The sequence below is a fragment of the Rhinolophus sinicus genome, linkage group LG13, assembly GCF_036562045.2.
Source record: "Rhinolophus sinicus isolate RSC01 linkage group LG13, ASM3656204v1, whole genome shotgun sequence".
Taxonomy (NCBI): domain Eukaryota; kingdom Metazoa; phylum Chordata; class Mammalia; order Chiroptera; family Rhinolophidae; genus Rhinolophus; species Rhinolophus sinicus.
In genome coordinates, this window is record NC_133762.1 from 9,914,111 (window position 1) to 9,934,545 (window position 20,435).

Here is a 20,435-nt window from a genome sequence, read left to right on the forward strand (position 1 = left end):
CGGCAACTTCACTAAAACATTTCTTAAGAATTGTACTGCTTTTAATGAAATGAGTTCATTTTGAAATAGGTTAGATGTGTTCCATAACGTCCAGTGATTAAAAATTGGCCCCAGTCCTTGCAGAGTTCCCGTCTTTCAACCTAAGCACAATCCATAGACACTGTGTTTTGGGGAATTAGTTTTGTTTCATTTCCTGTGTCCTTTGCAGCTAGGGTAGTCGCTCTACTGACAGCATTCAAATAGTTAAGCTGTGTGAAGGAAACCAGCCGCCTCAGCCCTCCCTCCTTCCCTTTCTCAACCTGTCTCTGGCTTCCTCTTACGGTTTCTCTAATGGCAGCATCAAGCTGCTGGGCTCTGCCTCTCCTTCTGTGAGAGCACATTTCATGGCATGGGGGTCGAATCATGTCGGTCAAGTGGGGTCGTTTTCATGAAGTGCCCCACATAACAGTGAGATTCATAGGACCAAAACATGGGGAGGTAAGAGCCTGACTTCTTTAAGGCACTAAATTCTAATAAACGCAGAAAGAGACAATGGAGTTTACTGTGTTTTGTTTTTATCCTTGGAGGGACTACTTTGAGTCGTTGCAGAGGATGAGGATATTATTTCTTATGTATTGAGACGTGACAATCGTTGCAAGGTTTGAGAGAATAAGTTGCCATAGATTTGTTTTACTCTTGGAGCATGTTTTTTCATTCTTGAGCAAAAAGTCAGATGCTTTTCAGTTTAACATTTTATGCACGGAAAATCCTTCTGCAAAATGTAGTGGGAAAAAAAGACATTACTTGGAAAACGCATTTTTTATTGTTGATTTTTATTAAGAGCTTTATGTACTTGAGTAGATACTAATTTTCACCCAGAGCAATTTCCTGTTTTGTAAAGTGAAGTACAGTAGTTTGTTTTTCTTCCTTCCTCTCGTTATTTTTTATAGTTCCAAAGTGTAGCAGTTCAGCTCTTAGATTTTTATTGTATGTGTGTGTTCTATTAAAAAGGACCTTCACTGTGAATCAGACTTGGTGATCATTCACCGTATAGTGGATGGGCTCTGAGTAGCAAGTCAGAAGACCTGGGTCCTGCTGTTCGTTTGCTCTGTGACCTTTTGTGAGTCCACAAACCTCTTTAGCTCTTGGCTGGAGTGGCGTGAATGGGACTGAGCTTTAGAGTCAGCCAGACCCGGCTCTTAATTCCAGCTTGGGTAATTATTAGTGTGGCCTCAAATACGTACAGTAGTAAGCATCTCTGAGCCTCAGTCTCCTCAGATGTCAAACGGAGATAATAACTAATACTTACGTCATGGGGGTGTTAGGAGAAAATACATGTTAAATTGCTTATGACAATGCTTGGCACATAGTAACTGTTTAAACGTTTAGCCAACATTTGTCATCTTTCTCTTTCCAGTTATAAAATGGAAAGTATGATGCCCACCCTACCTATTTCAGAGTTGTCAAATCGGATGGAGTTGTATGTAAAAGGCATCGATTCAGAATGTACGGCATTTATTTAGTAGTGGTCATGACCACTGATTTTGAGGTACCCATTGTCAAGGCATTTGTTTAGATAATAATCATAGTAGTATATTCCCCAGAAAGTGGGTACCCCACAGTTAGTGATTATGGCAGCTGCTAAGGGCATTCTTCCTACCTCGGTGAATTGTAGTTCATAGTTCAGTTGGTTTGAAAGGAAGTTATTCAGTTGATATTGATTAACCAGCTGATGGTCTGCCTAACAGTGCTTCTCAAGCACCTTTTCTGAAGAGCACAGCTGGCCCACGGTTGTAGCCTCCTAAGAGTAGGGTGCCCCTGGAATGTCCCTGACTGATTTAGCTATTTTATTAAGAATCTAGCACTCATCACTATTCAGCTTTCAGAGTTCCTCCTTCCCCCAGTTTGAAAATTGGGCCCAAGTTACTATGAACCTTACAATGCTTATTAGTAAAAACTGAACCTGTGTATGTGGGGAGTACTTAATGTTTCCGGCTAGAGTACGGGGGAAACCTCAAGTGCCGAGCCCTCCCCTGCGATGTGTGAGGGGTGTGCGGAAGTCAGAGGAACCCCAGTAACTTGTATGCTCCCTAGTCATCCTTCCTCCCCCGCAGGCTGGTCCCAGAATTGCCACCATCCTTTCTTCCGCTCCAAGCTGCAGCTGGCCCTGAACCATTTCTTGCTGTCTGTGTGGGCTGTGCTGTGGCTTCCGGAGAACCCTCGGTGGCCCAGGCACCCCCTCTCCAGCATGAGAAGCCTGCTTCCAGTGTTGCTTTTTGGGCATTGTGTGTGTCCATAAAGGAACCACTGAACAAGCCGCCGACAGCACTGCTGTGCCGGCCCAGCCTTCCCGTGGTTTTTCTCACATAGCCCGACTGCTCGCCAGTGAATAAAAACAAAATTGCCCGGGACAGTCCTCCTAACGTTTGTCCAAAGCATTTGCCAACCACCATCGACCGTACGCCATCTGGGTTGCCCAGGTAAAGGGAAGGCCTTCTAGTGTGCAGTTAACTGTTTCTTTTCTTTGGCAGGAAAAGGAAAAAGAGAAAGAGAAAGTGAAGGAGAAGGAGAAAGATTCTAAAGAGAAGGAGAAGGACAAGAAGATTCTCAATGGCCACTCTTTCAGCTCCATTCCTGTCGTGGGTCCCATCAGCTGCAGCCAGTGTACGAAGCCCTTCACCACCAAAGATGCCTACACTTGTGCAAGTAAGAGACATGCTTCTTTGTAAGGTGGGAACTGTCTTGCCTCAGGAAAGCTCCTTTCTCGTTTCCTGGCCATCCCACCCCTTATCTGTTCCTTGTTTATATGGAGAAGTCGCCCTTTTTATGTCTTTCTTAACACATTGACGAAATAAAATCTAGACGTAGAACATAGAGCCTATATGGTTTTTCAGGCAGCCCTGGTTTCAGACATTCTGTTCTATTGTCCTTACGTCACTGCCTAGCCCAGAAGTCTGTGTCAGAATCAAAACAATTCTGTAGCCTCAACCCCTGACACTACCCAGCATTCCCTTGTCAGGGCATGTATGTGCAGTTTCCATTCTGATACTTTGGTATAAGCGTCAGCCGTCTACCAGCATCGAGCCGTGGAGACAGCCCGGGACAGTACGTTTCCATGCAGAGATGATGGTCCATATTGACCTGTTGCTGACCTGCTTCAAACCACTTTCAAGCCCAGTCTGTTACCTGAGCACGGGTCCTGGTTTGGATAAGATACCCACCAGTGCAAGAGGGCAGCTAACTGTTTCTGTCAAGAACCCGATAGCGGATGTCTTAGACTTTGTGGCCACCACTGCTGAACCTGCCGTTTTAGTGCAGAAGCAGCCCTCCGTACACCGATGAGCAGGGCTGTACCCCAGTCCAACTTCGTGTACGGACAGTGAAATTTGAATTTCATGTAATCGTCATGTGCCACGCAATATTACTCTTGTTTTTTTCAACCATTTAAAACTGTAAAAACCATTGGTAGCTCATGGGCCAGATTTGGCCCACGGGCCATCAGTTGGAGACCCCTGCTCCAAGACACTACGTCTGAACGTTGTGTTGTTCCACAGATAGGAAATAATCATACTTGTAACACACACCAAGGTGCGTCAGGGAGGCTGCTCACGCTCAGAATTGGCCAGTCTGGAGGTCAGTCACCCAGAGGGCTGAGGTGGTTATCAGCCCGTTATACCTGCAACCAGCTCGGACAAAATAGTCACGACTTCAGACCCACAAAGCACTTCTCAGACCATGATGTCCTGACATGGCCTTGTTTTCAGTCATTGGGTGGAGTATCCCCTTATGTGGAGCTTACCAAAAATAGTGAAAATGTGAAAATTGTAAGTTTATTTGAGCAGATTCAAAGTTACTGCAATAATAATTTCCACTCACTTGCTTTCTTGGACAGAAGTTACAGCTAACACATAGCCCACAGACTTTCTTATCCACGTTGTGACTTGTTAAGTGACTGGCTTTATCGCTCACATTCTCGTAAAATGACTTTTGTGGATTATATTATCCTCCAAATGTTGTCTGTAGCCCTATTTTCTTTACTGTCCAATTTTTACAAAAAAAAACCTCACGGCTCTCATCTAAATCTTCATGCATCTTTGTGGGCAGATATCACACATTTTTGCCCTACTTCCTGTGTAACTTACCAGCAAAATGAGGAGTTGCCACAGACGTTTTAGTATGCACATCTGTCATTAAAACATGTTTAGCCTTCTCACATGGGGGATATACGTTTAACATAAAAATTACATGTGTCCTGTATTACACTTACAGAGAGCTCATTCTAGGGCTAAGAGAAGTCAGATTTGCCATTTTCTTGTTTGCTGGTTAGTGATTAGTATTAATATTGTTATTCTTGCTGCCGTAGAGCCATCAATTCTTTGCAGGAATTTGTATAAGTCTCCTTTTCATTTTATTTTAGTTGAAGGTAGATATAACCCGTAAGCTCAGTTAATTGAGCACCTGTAAATTTCCATTCATCACGGCATGCTGAAAGTGAACAAATGAGGAACGTTGCCACTGCCACACATCCCTAACCCACTTTCCAGGTACCTTGTCTTCCCTCTGGAAACCTGCAGTGTCACATATAAACGGGAAGCTTCCCTTTATATGTGACATAAAGGCTGAGTCGGTCTTATATTAACTCCATATTATATTCGTCTCCCTATTAACTCCATTTCTCCTTAAGTCAACATGAAAGAGCTGTGAAATTTTCCTCCTTTCTTCCAAGGAGTCACTCTGTGCACCCTACCTGCAGGGTGCCCACTCGCCCGTGTGGTCTAGGAGGAAAACAGGGAGGCAGCGTATTTCTTGATTGGCAATATGAAGCTGATATTAAAGGAACTTCATTGGTAAAGCATACTGCACACCTGCTTTCTGCTATAAAATGTAAAAATGTTCGATGAAATAGATTCTTCTAAAAAATTCATACATAACTGAGCCTGCAGAAAGGAAAATCCCTAAGGGGACTCACAGCAATAAAGAGCACCCCCCTTGCCTGGGGACAGGATAGGTGGCTTCAGGGCACACGGTGAGAGCTGGAACCTCCATGCTGAAGGGCCCAGGAAAACCCCACCCTTGCTGGCCCTTCAGAAGCAGCATGGGAATTTACCCTCGCCTAAGACCCTGAGTGAGAATTCTGCATCATATACGGATCTGGGGTCCAACTTTACACCATCTGTGTGTACTGGAACCCCAAGCTATGGAATTCTCACTAGAGGTTTAATGCAACCCCAGTCTGCGAATGATGAGTCCCTGAGGGACCCCAGCTGAGCACGTACAGAACTGCATTATACAGTCTGTTGGACACGACAGGGTATCTGGAGGTTCCCAGAGGAGGAAAACAGTCCTCTAAAGCTGAGGCTGAGCTTACAAAAAAAACCCAGGAACAAAATCCATAGAGACCAGGTGAGGAAGTAAGCCACCATGAGGAAGAGTTAGCAGATGCACGGAAGAGAGGACATTGAGAATTATCAAATAGTTAAAATGAATAGACTTCCTCATGAAAGATTACGACATACAACTAGCGGGTAGATTTGAGAAACACCTGAATAAAACTTTAGGAATAAAAGTAGGTCTTTGAAGGATCTTGGAGATTTTTCAAATAGTTCAGTATTCTGTATCATTCGTGGATTGTTGTGATTTATATTTGTCTGTAAAGGAGGAAATGGCTTTCCCTGTGTCATTTGCTTTAGTAAGGGGAGAGCTGGGTGAATTTTCTAGAACATCTTGATAACTTCAGATGGGATTTATTTTTTACATTTAACTATCAGTTTCTTGCATAAATGAAGATACGTGATGTGATAAGTACTAAATATTGCAGCGGTATTTAGCACCTCACATCACATAATTTTTTCTTATTAGTGGTTGGAATAATTAGAGGCACCTTTCACAAGTTTTATACAGTGGCTTATAAAAAGAGTTCTCAAAGTATAATCCTTGGTACTTACTCATTGCAGCATTATCACAATGTGGAAAAATTAAAAGGAACTAAATATTCATTAAAATACGATTTATTAGCTGGAATATTGGGCTGATACTAATAAGAACAGGACAGATCAAGGATTGGTGAAATTGTCTGTAAAGAAACTGGTAAGAAGTTTGTTGGGCTTTGTAAGATGTCAGGTCTTTGTTGGGACTACTCAACCCTGCCCTGGTGCAGGAAAGCGACCCAAGACAAGACATACAACGTGAACATAGCTGGGTTCCCGTAAAACTGTCTTCTGAAAATGAGGTGGGCTGGATTCAGCCCACGGACCGTAGTTTGCCAGCTGCTGGGACTAGACCTGTGGGTACAAACAGGTCACCAAGCCATTTAGATGAGATGCAAGGGCCATAAATAGAACTGTATGTGTGATCCCAATTTATAAAAAACAAGTAAACAGTAATTATTTATGTAAATATACAAGAGTATCTAAAAGCATGTACCCCAAGCTGTTAACAATTTGAAGCGATTAGGAGAGGAGAGATTACTAAGTTTTTGTTTTATGCTTTTGTGTTGTTTGAATTTTTTAAGACTGACTTTATATATGTTTGAGTGAAAACAAAAATGTCAGTCTTGGGTCACTGACAGTTTCAAAGGTTTTTCTGGTTATTTGTCAGCTGGTCTCTGATGAAAGAGCGAAATGTTAATATTTGATTCAAGAATTTAATGGACAAACAGCAGAATTATTACTGGAAAACAATCAGCTTGACAAAAGACTTGAGGAGAGTTGCTCTATCGCTGTTACTGGTAGCACAGCTTGAATAAGAAGTGCAGTCAATTCCACCAGCTCTCAGTCCTGAATTGTGCTGTATTTATTATTGGGAGGTTTAGGAATGAAAGAGATGGGAAAATCTCTTTTGAAGACCCAAAAAATCTTTTTCTTTTTCTGTGTTTTCTGTAGAGAACAATAGGTTTAAGACTCTTTTATTTATGGTTATAGTGAATGGATGAGTCTTTCTGTGACTAGTTCCAGACAACTTTTCAATTTAAATTCAGGTTGGAAAAAGTTGGCTAGTTTATGTTTGTGTGTTTCGTCATAGACAGCCATTAATTTTTGTATCTGCATTATTTCTAAGTTGAAACAGTTGAATTGTATTTCCCTTGATTTTATTAAGTGTTATTCTACACTGGACTGTAATGACTTCCAATTAAACCTGCCACTGGCGTATGACTGATTTGTCAGACAGCAACATTGTGCTCTATAATGTACAAGGAGGCATCTCTCTCAACCACAGGCCTCCTACACCCGTCCTTGTTTGCTTATACCTCTTCCTGTTAGACACACATAGAAGTGCTCTTTCGCTGGACTTCCTCCGTGATAAAGCAGAAGCTAGGGCGCCACGCACTGATACTGCTTATGCTGTCAGTGCAGTGGGTGCTAGGGCCCACCCACCCCGAAGAGGGGCCCTGGGTCACCTCTCGGAAACGTCTGTGGCCCAAGGCTCCTAGAGCAGCACGTGGAGAATCACTTATGCAGGGTCTGGTCCTGATCAGGAGAAACTAGATGTAGGAGGTTTGAGACTCGTAGACTGAAACTTCTGTGTAGTAATTAAATCGTCTAATTGATGGGGCACTGGTTGTTAGGATGTGTTTTGTGGAAGTGGTGTTTTGGAATTCCACGAATTTTTTAGTTTATGTATATTTTAAAGTAATTTTCAACCTGCATAAGAAGAAATACATACGATCAAAGGTGGAATCAAATTTTAACACCAACATATTAACTTGAGCTGTCAGCTTCCCTGTTTGGTTTTTTTCCTTCCATCTCTAGCTCAAGAATATAAAGTGATTGCAAGGCAAGCCATTAAAAAAACAACAAAAAAAAACACAACAGCTAATATTTGTGCCTAATTATTTATGTGAATGAAGATACTCTCTGTTATATACGCAAAACTAAATACAGAACTAAATTAGATGCTGAGGTAGATATGTGAATTGAAAGTATATGTACCTCAGATTGCTCATGTTTGGATCCATCAACACAACTTCATTGTTCTAATTTACTGACTTTAAAAGTGAAATGTTAAAATTTTAAGTCAAAAAATCTACACTAAATATATTACATACTTGATGGCACGGGATACAAGACTTTTATTTCATTTAAGACTTTTTAAAAAGAAAACCAGTGAAATAGCAGATTGGCTCCTACGTGGTTCTGTGCCAAGTGTTTGCAAGTAGGATGGGACTTCTTTGGTATGACTTGTGAATTTTAATATTAAGTCACCCAAGGAGCCTATTTCTTCTGGAAGCAAATTATTTCATGGTGTGCATTGCGTCGTTGCTAGAATCTTCTCTGCTTGGAGAGTCAGTCTGGGTCAGCGACCGGCCTAACATCCTGTGCCAGCGGCTCTTTGGTTGACACTACACTTGATCTACCTAAAATGTCACAAGCTATCTTAGTTGTACCTGCTCAGCAAACACAAGGAAAAAGATGGCCTGTTTTTGAAGTTTAAACTGAAAGAACCAGACAGCAAAAAGGAAGTTGAATAGGGCCTTACTGTTCCCCATTTGTGTACCTAAGGGTCAGAAATACGTTTTAAATTTGCATACCACCCCACCTCAGAAACAGACGTGGCCCCCCTCAGCTCTGCTTTGTACCCGGCTCCACAGGTAGTGTTGAAATAAGTGCAACACTCAGCGGTGGCGTTCAGATCTGTGTGTGACTGTGTGCGGCTGCCACTTACAGAAGAAGCGGGGGGTGTTTCAAAGCTTGAAAGGAAAAGAACAATGTGTAGTCATCTTCCGAAAGGAGCAAAGTAATAAAGTGGCTGGTTCTCTTCAGCTTCCTGAACCACAGAGCCTGCAGTGAGGATTTCTGTGTATGAAGCACCATCTGTTACCTTGGCAGGAAGTGGCAAATATGAGTAATTTGGGGACTCAGAATCTTGTTTCCCTTCCCTCCATCCCGTCATGTTGAGGACCTTCCCAGTAGTCTCAGGAAACGTAGCATCCCTCCAGCTAACCATTTACCTCCCAAGAAACCCTTATGCTCTTAGCTGCCCCTTTGGTTGAACATAACTCTGTTGTTGACCCCTGAGCCTCATCCCCCACGTGGCCGCTCAGGCACTTGTCACTCGTGACTTAGAAAGACCAGGCACATGGTCCATCATGATGGTGTGTTACGATGGCCAATACTGATTTGCGCCTGTCTTCCCATGTCTCTTGTCACTTTAATATATCTTCCTGCAGGCAAATACTGAGCTCCAGCAGGATAGAGTGTTTGAAAGCAAACCAATATCTCTTGACTCCACAGGAATCAGAATCATGGGGGAGAGCTGAGTCCCGTTTGGGGACTTAGGGGGAATGGTCACGGTCACGGGCAGTAGGAACAGCCAGGAGCAAAGCCTCCATGGAGGTCCTTGCAGCCTGCTCCTGAGGTGGGGGACAAAACAAACCAGAACAGTGAAAGCAAAGACTCAAGTGCCTTGTCAGGACTCCTTCAAAATAATTTAATTTAGAAGAAACCTGGCAGGGTTTGGTTTTCTTTGGTTTTGTTTTTTCTCCGCCCAAACGCTTTTGACTCTTGTAGGATCAGGTCACTTTAATGGGGAAAGGAAAGGAGTGTCTTTCCAGTTCTTCCTTTTTAGTTATGTAACGCTTCCCCTGAGTGGTCAGCTGTTCTTTCCAGCTCCACAAACGTTGTGGTCGCTGGGATGCTTGCGGAATCCTTCAGAGTAAGCGCTCTATTAAGCTGGGGTTTTTGCATCTGGCCAGTGGTTCTGTTTTGTTTGCTTTAAACAGATGTAAAATGATACCGAGATTATTGTTGATTTATTTTCTGTTGTGTTAGCAGCTTCTGAGTACTTTTGCGGTAGGTTGTTTCTCTTGATTGAAAAAATAAACAAGTACACCAGCTGCACTGTAAGTAGGAAACATAAGGGTTTAGAGATGTGTGTGATGGTTGGCTTGTGCTTTGGGTTTTACCCCGAAAGGCAGCTCTCGAGATAGATGTTTTCCGACATTCAGAGCTCACTGCTTATAGGAGATAGTAAAATACTTATAATTGATTGAAGAAGTTTGTTGTTTGGGGAAAAGGAAGATGAAAGAAGAGCCTAATCAATAAAGTCAATTCTTACTCAAGCACAGCACTTGCCTTCCGTTTTATTTTTGTTCATTTTCGTTATGAAAACGACTGTTAAGTGAGCACGTCGGCTAAGATGATTTGACTCTTTTCTGTGGCTTTCCTCTTGTCCTATACATCTGCACTGTGGTTGTTACACCAGCTCCCAAGAACATCTTATGTGCTTTCGAGTCTGAGCTCTATGTCTGCAGCCCAGGTAGTGTCTCATGCTCCCCAAAGACATTTCACAAGAAGTTGCAGAAAGAATTCTGGAGCATGTGTTTCTAAGTGGCTCCTGTGTATGTGGTTTTTGTTGTTTGTTTTCTTGTAGTTTGCTTGGTTAGGGCTGAAGTGACGGGAAGAAGTTGCACCTCTCTAGCCTTCAGTAAGGTAACCCCTCACCCTGCTGTGTCTTTAAGGATCACAGATGTTTCCTGGCTCGAAGTTGCCGCTCAGCTCTGTGGCCGTGAGCAGAGTAGTCAGAACTTTTCAGCGTGTATCCTAATGATGACCAACGGATCGGAAGGTCTCTTATCCGGCGTTCTGACTGTATAGAGCCCAACTCGGAGGCGAAGTTCCCGTAGTCGGCGGCCCTCGTCTAGTCACGTCAGTCCCTCTGGCCTGGCCACTCCCGTCACCCTTCTGTAAAGCTGATTTTCCTTAAGTTGGTCTCGCTGACGAGTGGTTTTATTTTTCTGATGAAAGAGAAAGAATATATGGTAGATAGCAGTTCACCAAAGATTTGAGTTGGTTCATGGCAGAGGTTAAAGGGGAAAAAAACAAATGTAGCAAAAGATAGATGACAGTTCCCAGTCGTGTAGGTTTTCCTTCGTCTTCTTTTGTCTGATGCCTCCTTATAGTGACAGAAGAAGTTGAAGTCTGGGTTGTTTGCTTTTAAGTCCAGAGGAATCTAATTAAGAGTCAGCTCTGTTCCCATAAACCACTCAGCCGAGACCTTTATGAAGAACTTTGAAAAATGAAAGCATATTGCTTATTGCTATGAGGAAGTCTTTTTTTTTTTCTTTCCCATAATAAAATAAAAGGCCAGATGATTCTTTGCTGTCCCTAACAACATGGCGTGGCTTGTGGCAGGGAGCTTGACAATATGTTAGATTTGTCTGCGATTCTTGTGCTCTTGGGAATTGTCTATTTTCCAAAAGAGAATAAAGTTTTAACCTCATGACTTTGGCTGATGTCAGTGGGGACAAAGATTGTCAGTCACCCACGCACACCACTAAAGCCATCACCGTGAACCCAGGCCAGGACAGCTTGGTCACAACTTGAGTGGTTTTCAAGTAGGTGCTTGAGTTTGTTAAGCAGACATCCCACGCGAACCATTTATCACTGGAACTCGTGACCGTATTATAGAACATATTAAAATTTCAACTGGGTTGTAGGTTAGGGGACATATCTCCATTAACTAAAAACAAGTGAATTTGTGTGAAAAGGCGTTTACTAGCAGCACAGTTTAAATACCATGTCTGCTTTTGTGATTCATCCATTGAAGTTGTCTTTTAAATCTCAAACACTGGCCTGAGAACTTGAATTTGCTGACGTCTGTTTAAAAGCAATAGCACCACTCCCTCAGAAACTGCCAATGCTTATTTATCTGCAGGGTGACGGAAGTCATTGGGAAGAGAGAAACAATGCAGCTTGGCTCCAAGTTCTGTCCACAGTCTGCCAGTGGGTCATTTTTACAGATCAGAGCTAGTGGTACGTTCCCACGCAAATCCACCACCTCCTGTGTTGCCCACAGATACCGGTCAATAAACATTATAGATGTAATGTTACTGGTGTTCATTAAAACAAAAGAGAAAATGCACTTTGTGACTGGACTGTAAGACAACCCTTCCAGAATCACAGACAGAAGGAACTTGAGGGGAAACGTGGTGCCTCCTTTCATTTTATAGACGAGGAGACCGGGCCCTACAGAGAAAGGACTGCTCAGCAGAGCCAGGACCCAAATCTAATTTACTTACAGCTGTACTTATACCCCTTCTAGTGTTAATAGGATCACGTACTGTAATCAAGGTTATGTCGGGGCACTTGGCTTGAGGTAAAATAGACATCGGTCTAACACACATTGCATAGGTGCCATGAGCCAGGCGCTGTGCTAGAGACTTAATTGAAGATCCAACAATGGTTGAAGGCTGTCTGCCTGGAGGAGCGCTCAGTGGAGGAGAAAACCATAGGGTAATGACAGTGCAGTGTGGCTGGTGGCATTAGGTAAGAGCCCTGGGGACCAAGTAGGCATCACAGGAGTCACTGCTGAGAAAGGAGTGGGGCAGGCCTTTGGCGTCTGGCATCCTGGCCGTGTCCATTCTTGCAGCCTCCCCTCCCCATCATCACTCCATTCACACACACCCCCATCCACACGTGTGAGCTGACAGCCGCTTGGCCCATCATGAGAGAGTCGATACTGGCAGGAGTGGCAGTGCGCCCGCAGTGTGTATTGGGCCTTACTGTCTCATGAAGGGGATCGGGTTGGTTTTCTGAGGGAGCCTCTTCCTGGAGAGGCAGTTGTCCTTGGGTGTCCCCACAGATAGACGTTTTGTTTGTTTCTATTTCACTCTGGCAGTTCTGTATTGTGGCTTCATAGCAGCAGAGAGAGCGGCTGACGCCCTGGCGAGGCACGGAGGGCTGGGTCTCCGCAGCAGTGGCCCTGGTCAGGAAGGGGTGGGAAACAGGTGTGCGACAAAATCGGGGCCTTGCGAATGGGCGCCTCTGCTTCGTCTTTCAGGAAGTCTCCCGCTGTCTCTTGTGTCAGGGCTCCCAGAGGGCCTCCAGATCCTTCTAACGACCTTCCTTCTGTGGCTCTGGGCTCAGGGTGGGTGGCAAAAAGCCCAGGGTAGATACGATCCAAAGTAAAGGGATAAACAGGTAGATTTTTCAGCTTCACACTCTACCTTTGATACAGCCATCCACGTTTTCCAGCCCCCGGTACGGGCTTTATTTCTGGGTTTATTTGTGACTTAGATCACACATTGGCGGCAGGCACTTCTGGTTTCACTGTTAGTCGCCTCTCAGCTTCCTGCCTGAGAAGTTCCAGACTTCTAGTTTTTGTTAATCAGAAATCTGCTCTTGTTTCTTTTCCTCCAAGTGATATCACATGCCAGCTTCCTAGAAGAGGACTGCAGTCTGATTTCTTAGTCACATTCTCACATGTGGGCGACTTCACTTGGAAATCCATAGGCTTCGGTGGCAGCGGAAAGTCAGAATCTAGGATCTACTGACTTTGTTAACGTCACCTTGGTTTTTGTTTTTTGCTTTCTTTTCAGATTGCAGTGCTTTTGTCCACAAAGGCTGTAGAGAAAGTCTGGCCTCCTGTGCAAAGGTCAAAATGAAGGTAAGCTGTTTCTGGCGAAACCAATAAAATCCTGAGTCCTGAGAGCTCAGGTTGTGGTTTTAGTTTATTTTAATAACTTGATATCAACTTTGAGACCACAATAACCAAAACGTAATTTTTCTCTGAAGTGATCAGTTCTCTTCTTAACACAGGAAATGTGTTCAGAACTTTTCCATATAAATATGCATTTCTCTTGGATTTTAATATCTTTGTGTTGCTGTTCCAGTGGTTTTCTTGTTAACCATGTCTGCAGACTTCCTGCTGTTCATTCAGGACCATGAGTGCAGCAGGTGGAAGTGGGCCGGGGAGGGTTAGACGCAGCTTGTCTGGCAACACTCTTCTCACAGGGAACTTACACATGGTTCCGGTCAGATGACACAAGTGCCAGCTGTATGGTGGCACCTGCTCTGAGCATGCGTGCCCTGTAATGTGCACGGCTTCTCAGGTGGCCCTTAACGAAACAGTATGGGTTTGGGGGCACACCTTTTAGGTAGCCTGTGTGTTCTCGTCACCCAGAAATGTCTTTTTGTTCCTTGTTAGGGGAACAATCTCCAGCTACGTCTGCACAAACGCTCGGCGTGTTATAACCAGACACATTTATCAGGGCAATGGCCCCAAACTTGAGTGAGCGTCAGAATCACCTCCAGGGCTTGTTAACGGACAACTTCCTGTGCCCCCTCCCCAGAGGTTCAGATTCTGGGGTATGGCCCAGGAATCTGCATTTCTGATAAGATCCCAGATGATGTTGGTTCGGGTACCACACTTTGAGAAGCACTGAACTGGTGTAACGACGACAAACTTCTGTACTCCGCACATAAATTTTGTTTGGATCGTGAAGTTTTTTGTTTTTTTTTAATTTGACTTAATGAATTCATTTAAAAATCATATTTTATATCAATTTGGATTTCTAATTTCTCCTGAAAAATTGGAAGAGCTCACAGCCCTGGTATTTCCCCTTACCCAGCATTCCCAAAACTCTCCTTGCTCTTTTTCCTTTTTTCCGCAGTATTTATCACCTCAGAGGCTATATTTCACAGTCTGTGTGTGTTCGTTACACCTATTTGTTTATGGTCTGTACCTTCCCCCACTAGCATGTCAGCACACACTTGCAAACCATCTGAAGTCAGGAATGTTTGCTCCTGTGTTGGTCCTGAGCACCTAAAAAGGTGCTCAAATGCTGGAGGGATGGATGGCAAGTGATCGCCAGCTGAGGCTGAGCACCCCCTGCCTCCTTCAGGCCGGATGTACACGTTCTAGATTGTCATTCTGCCCCACACCCACCCCCACAACTTGTTTCTGTCATTTCTTACCTGCCTGACCCCATAGCGTTTGAGTTTGTGATCTCTGATAAGACTTACCGGTATTGTGAATGGACTAGGTTTGACAGAAAGATAATGAGATTTGGCGTCTCCCATAGAAGAGAATAGAACCTGAAAGGGGGCGTCCACTTTTAAATTGGAAGTGACCCGTTTTCATGATGTGTTATCTCAGACTCATTGTTTCCATCGGTAACTTCTCACACAATGTTTCTGTTACATTCTACAGCAAAAGCCTTCACTAAAAATAGCCCTTTACTTAAGAATTATTTAGTACCTTACACATGTGAGGCAACTGCAGAGATAGAAATGAAAAACGCTGGGGTGCAGGTGTTAAGGGACCAGCCTGATTGTGGGGAAAATGGACAAGCAGATGCTGACCACAGATGAGGAGCGAACTGTGTGGTTTCTGAGGGGAGCCAGTCACTGCCTCGGGTGAGGAGACGCCACAGCTGAGGGCTGGCCTTAGACAAGGTGATACTCGCGGGGTCTTGAAGTAGAAGAACGGAGTTCCTGAAGGGGAGAGCAATCCAGACAGAAACAAGCCCTTGTGGAACTAGTGCTTGGTAGGGTCAGAGGCCAAGCCAGCGGGGGTGACAGGCTGGGACCCAGGACGGTGAGGAACCAGCGGCAGAGTCGGAGCGTCTGGCTCTCTCTCTGCTCCAGGCTTCTTGAAACTTGCCAGAAGATAAACTGTAAATGCAGTCTTCACCTGTTTCTTCTCCTTTCAGCAGCCCAAAGGGAGCCTTCAGGCACACGACACGTCCTCCCTGCCCACGGTCATTATGAGAAACAAGTGTAAGTAGCCCGCCTGCCTCTCGTAATTCCTTTTCATGCTCTGGTTTGGAACTGAAACATACTTTTGTCTTATGCACTTCTTATTAATCAAGATAGGAATACCCGCTTTGTGGTAAGTCAGAGAAGGCTGCGGGTTCATTGCCTGAAAGCTCAGCACTCCACCTTCCGACTCGCGGAAGGTGTCTGGTTAGTGTGTGTATTTGCTGAAGAGGCAGCACCTCGGGCCTGCGTGTTTCAGCAGGTGACGCGGGATCTTCAGTGAGCTGACAGTTACACTTGCTTTAAGTGCCTCACAGCTTCATGAATCAATGGAGACCTGGCTTATTAAATTTCCTTATAAACTGTGAAGTTGTAAAAATCTTTTTTTCCCCAATGTCTTCACATTGGCCACAGAATTGAGCCAGTTACCCTCTGGCATTCACATCAAACTGTCTTTATCCGTCTGTGCAAGGCTCCGCTTTGGTTTTACTTAATACTTTTCCCCTTTCATTGTCTACTCCCTGTCTCATTCTGTTCCCCTTTCAGCACCCGCTGTAGTATATTTAAGGTAAATCTTCCTGATCTGTCATATACCTTTAGTCATATATGTATCTCTGAAAATATTATTGTTTTGTGGGTTGAATTTTAATTAGATGATATGACATACTTGTCCGTTGTGCTTTTTTTTCACTCACCGTCATTCTGAGATGTATGCACATTGTAATACGTGAGCGATTGTTTCAGGCCACTGTTGCACGGTCTCCTTTCATAAACATACACCACATTTCAATTACCAGTTCCCACAAAGACTAAGTTGTTTCCCACTGCTGTCGTAATTAATGCGGTAATGAATATCATCTTAATTGTCTGTGCGGGAACCTGTGTGAGACTTACCCTGCGGCAGTGTTTTCCAAGTGGAGTGCCTGGATTAATTAGAAGGGCGAATTCTTGGGCCCCAGACCTACTATGTCAGAGACTCCAGAGGCAGAGTGCAGTGGCCTGTGTTTTATTTAGTAGCCTCTCCCAGTGGTTCTGATCCATTCTCGAGCTTGAGAATCCCTGCTCTGTCCAGGCACATCTCACCTGTGCTTCACCAGATGTGGCATTTTTTCCACATTGAGGGCAAGACCCTTTGCCAACAAAAGGATTATACCTTGCTTGTATTGTGATAACTCACTTGATTACGGTGGTCTGGACCTGAACCGGCAGTATCTGCCTGGCCTGTGGTTACCTAATTGCTCTGAGTAAATCCGGGTCGCTCTAGGATGGCCGTACCAGTCTATACACCCACAGGGGAGTGGCAGTCCCTTTGCAATACATTGCGTCCGATTATTGCCAGTTTTTGCACGGAGATGACTGAAGAAGTTCTGCCAGAGTGACACCCACTTTAATCAATGACCCGCCCATTCCAATGGTCTGACAAGTCTAATCTTCCTTAAACTCTTTTTCCGTGACATTATCCCTTGTTTCTGAAACCTGTCTTCTTTCACATTAGATGGAATAACATCTTAAAAATACCTGTTCATGCCAGGCTCCTGAGGTGTATTCTCTGAGCCCCACAAGTATTCTTATTCCTACTTTACCCCATTGAGGCAGCACTTTGGTTACGAGTTCAGGATGGAGACTCAAGTTTCGTGGGTTTGAGTCCCAGCACCTCTACTTAATAGCTGTATAACCTTGGACATTTACTAGACCCCCCTGTCCCTCATTTTCCTCCTCTGAAAGGATGGAACGGTGTCAGCGGGTGGTGGTCAGGTTTAAGTGGGATCAGACCTTCAAAGTACTTAGTAGTTGGCTTCCTTACATGTTAGCTTTTGCTGCTCCTGCTGACATCACAAAGAAGGAAACTGAGGCTCAGAGATAGGACATAACTTAACCTGAGAAGCGTATATGGGTTGGTTTCAAACAGGGAAAGCTTTTTTTTTGGCCTCCCCTCTGCCGCCTTGTAGGGACAAGCTGTTGTTTATAACCTGTGCTGTACGTGCACGACGAGACCTCATCCTGCTTCTCCCGCCTTCTCAGCCATCCCTCATGTAGTCCTGCTTCCTTTTCTATGTGTGTCTTTTTCCCTCAATACTACACGGTCATTTCTGCCTTCCTGCACTCACTGCTCATCGGAGGGTCCTCGTTTCCACCCGACCTATCCACGTGCCCACCATTATTCAGAAGCCAGTGAGTTTTCCTCAGTCAGGCTTGAGCTTCTGAAGATGTGCTCCAGCCTCTTGAACACTTGCGCTTGTTCCCATTCCTGTCAGTTACCCTTGGTCTCTTAGGCCAGCGCCCCCGTCTCGTCCTCCTTGTGTGCTTCCTGCAGGGGGAGTCTGGTGTTGTCGTGCAGCGTGTTTCTGGTGTTTTGTTGTATCACCTTTTTCTAAATAGAATTTGACTTGGAAATGAATGGTGTTACGGGTTTTTATTAATTAAGTCAGAAACATCCTGAAATGCTGTGAAGTCATAACCGTTGCCCCCATCTCATTTCCTTTAGCTCCTGACACTCCTGGGGATGGACTGGTAATGCAGCTCATGTCTGAGCCAGGATCTCAGTTCCCAAAGAAAAGTAATTTTCTATCCAAATGCCTGTGTGACCACTTGAGTATACCATTAGAACTCCCAAGATCCTCTTTGGTCGTGTTCAGGAGAGATAAGCAGTATGGGAACAAATGAGCTATGTGTCGTTAAAGAAGCCTGGCATTTTCCTCATCTGCAAATGAAAGAAATTGGTCAAAATTTGTTTTTGAACAATGTGCAGAAGAACCAGTCAGGGAGCTGTACAAGGTGCAGACCCTCAGGCCCCGCCCCCAATGGACAGTAGGGCTGGGAATTTGCATATCTGACAGGTGGCTCAGGTGTTTCTTAGATGTGGCTCCCCAAGAACACAGGCCTTGGTTATGTCAGGGTCCTTTCATCCTTATGGTTCTTTTAATCATATTTTATTTTATTTTGAATTAGTTTAAAATTTTAAACATTTAATACTTTCACATGATGCTTTTTTTTCAGGTTTGGAATTGTTATTACTATACAGGTTTAGACATTTTTAGTTACTGAATTGACACAGTGTTTATGATTCAAAGCAGCCATAGGATTTGTTTATGTTCACAGAAGTCCATACGCTGCCTGAGTCTTCTGCCAGAGGCAGAGCAGGGTCCTTCCTCACCATATATATTTTAAAGGAATGGTGAGAGACAAAAATACAGAGGTTTTTATATAAGGTCTTATGAAGCTTTCTTGTTTTACGTACCTCTTTTAAGTTTTTACACGTTACACAATGCATACTTTTCTCAGACTTGTTTTTTTTCACTTACCACTATGCATTGGAGATTTCCTGTCAGTGTAATTTCACCCCATTGACTTTAGATTCTTTGTTCTCATTGTCTAATTTCCATCCCACTGCACAGGTGATCACCCTTTTTAGTTTTATATTTATCTTCTTCAAGATTCTTTATTAAAAATAAAGCAAATACCAATTTGAATGATTAATTTTTCTTTTTTTAAATGTGAAAGATAGTCTGTTTTGCCCGTTATTTTCTACACCTTGATTTTTTTCTCCCCGTTAATATATTATCTTAGAGACCTGTGTCAGTTGATGGAGAGTGTCCTCCTTTGTTTTAAAGCTACAGAATATTCTATTAATTGGTCTTCCTTTGATGTTTATTTGTGTTGTTTCCAGTCTTTTGCTTTCATCAACAATGTTGCATTGAATACTTTGGACATGTGTCATTTCAAACAGATACAACTATATCTTATCCTAAAAATGGAATTACTGAATGGAAGGGTAGAAGCATTTACAATGTCAATAAATATTGCCAGGCTATCCTCCATAGAGTTTTTGTAACTATTTATGCTCCCAGGCCAAATCTCCTCTAAAGTACTTTGCTTGTTGTTGGCATTCGTCAGATGAATCAGTGCTAGTGGCATGGGCAGCGATGCTTCAGTTGGTGCCCTTTCTTTTTTACAGCCTCACAGCCCAAGGAGCGCCCTCGATCTGCAGTGCTCCTGGCTGATGAAACCACTGCTGCCCCCATGTTTGCTAACAGACGGTCCCAGCAGAGTGTCTCGCTCTCGAAAAGTGTCTCCATACAGAACATTGCTGGGTAAGTGGGGATTTATAGGCAGCGCACTGGACATCTGTGTGACAAGAGCATCATGATCAGATCATTAGGCAAAAAGATGCTTTTAGGAAGAAAAAAAAAAACCAGGCAAAATAATGGGTTGTTGCACAGCCAGGTGGTACAGACAAGGAGAATGAGGATTATATTTTGATGCATCTCATGGGCCTCATTTTGTAAGATGGATCCCCTGTAATCACCAGGTTGCCCTTCGCTTTTGTATGTGAATCAGCTCCGCTTTTTTAAAGACCCTGAGTTTTAAAAGGATGGTTTTTATTTTTAGATCAAAATCTGAAGTGGAACTAGGGGGAAAAAAAAAAGATGATTTATTTCTGAATTTTTAGTTGCAACCACTTACATTTTCAGATGTCACAGTGTTGTATATGTCAGGTGAACCTGATTTTTTTTTTTTTTTAAATCTGTTTCCCGTCCTTGCCTCTTGACTCTTAGTCAGTTTCATGGGCGTGAAGAATGGGCCAATTATAACCTTTAGGTTCCCGCTCCCTCTTATGCACTGGGTTCCTTTTGTGGTCCCCCAGACTGTTGAGGCCTGGGCTGTCACATGGTGACAGGGCTGATGATGTTCCCTGCTTTTCCATCAAGTCAAGGGGTCACCTGAAACACAGGACTCAGGACCTCTCTGGCATCTCTTAACCGAGGCTGGAGGAAAATTCTTAAGTCAAGGATGCAAATCTCCTTTGGTCTACCTTTTCTAACCTCTGTACTGAATTATGTGTCCTCCTCCTAAAACAAACAAACAAACAAAAAATACAACTTTCAAGTGTTTTGTTTTGTCTTTGTATTGTCATTTTTCAAAGGCCTTCTTTTCAAAGTTGTGTTATCAAAATTTGTTTATATTATGACTTTTTAAAGT

General features: G+C 43.6%; 1 protein-coding gene across 21 annotated transcripts in view; it reads left to right on the plus strand.

Annotated features, from left to right (window-relative positions):
* AKAP13 (A-kinase anchoring protein 13) overlaps nt 1–20,435 on the plus strand; it is a 253,965-nt gene that overhangs the window by 208,383 nt on the left and 25,147 nt on the right. For all 21 annotated transcript variants that reach the window (XM_074317388.1, XM_074317391.1, XM_074317390.1 and 18 more), the window contains 4 exons: nt 2,511–2,685; nt 13,295–13,362; nt 15,410–15,476; nt 19,411–19,546. In XM_074317388.1, the coding sequence (XP_074173489.1) occupies nt 2,511–2,685; nt 13,295–13,362; nt 15,410–15,476; nt 19,411–19,546 (446 nt within the window). The remainder of the gene's footprint in view (nt 1–2,510; nt 2,686–13,294; nt 13,363–15,409; nt 15,477–19,410; nt 19,547–20,435) is intronic.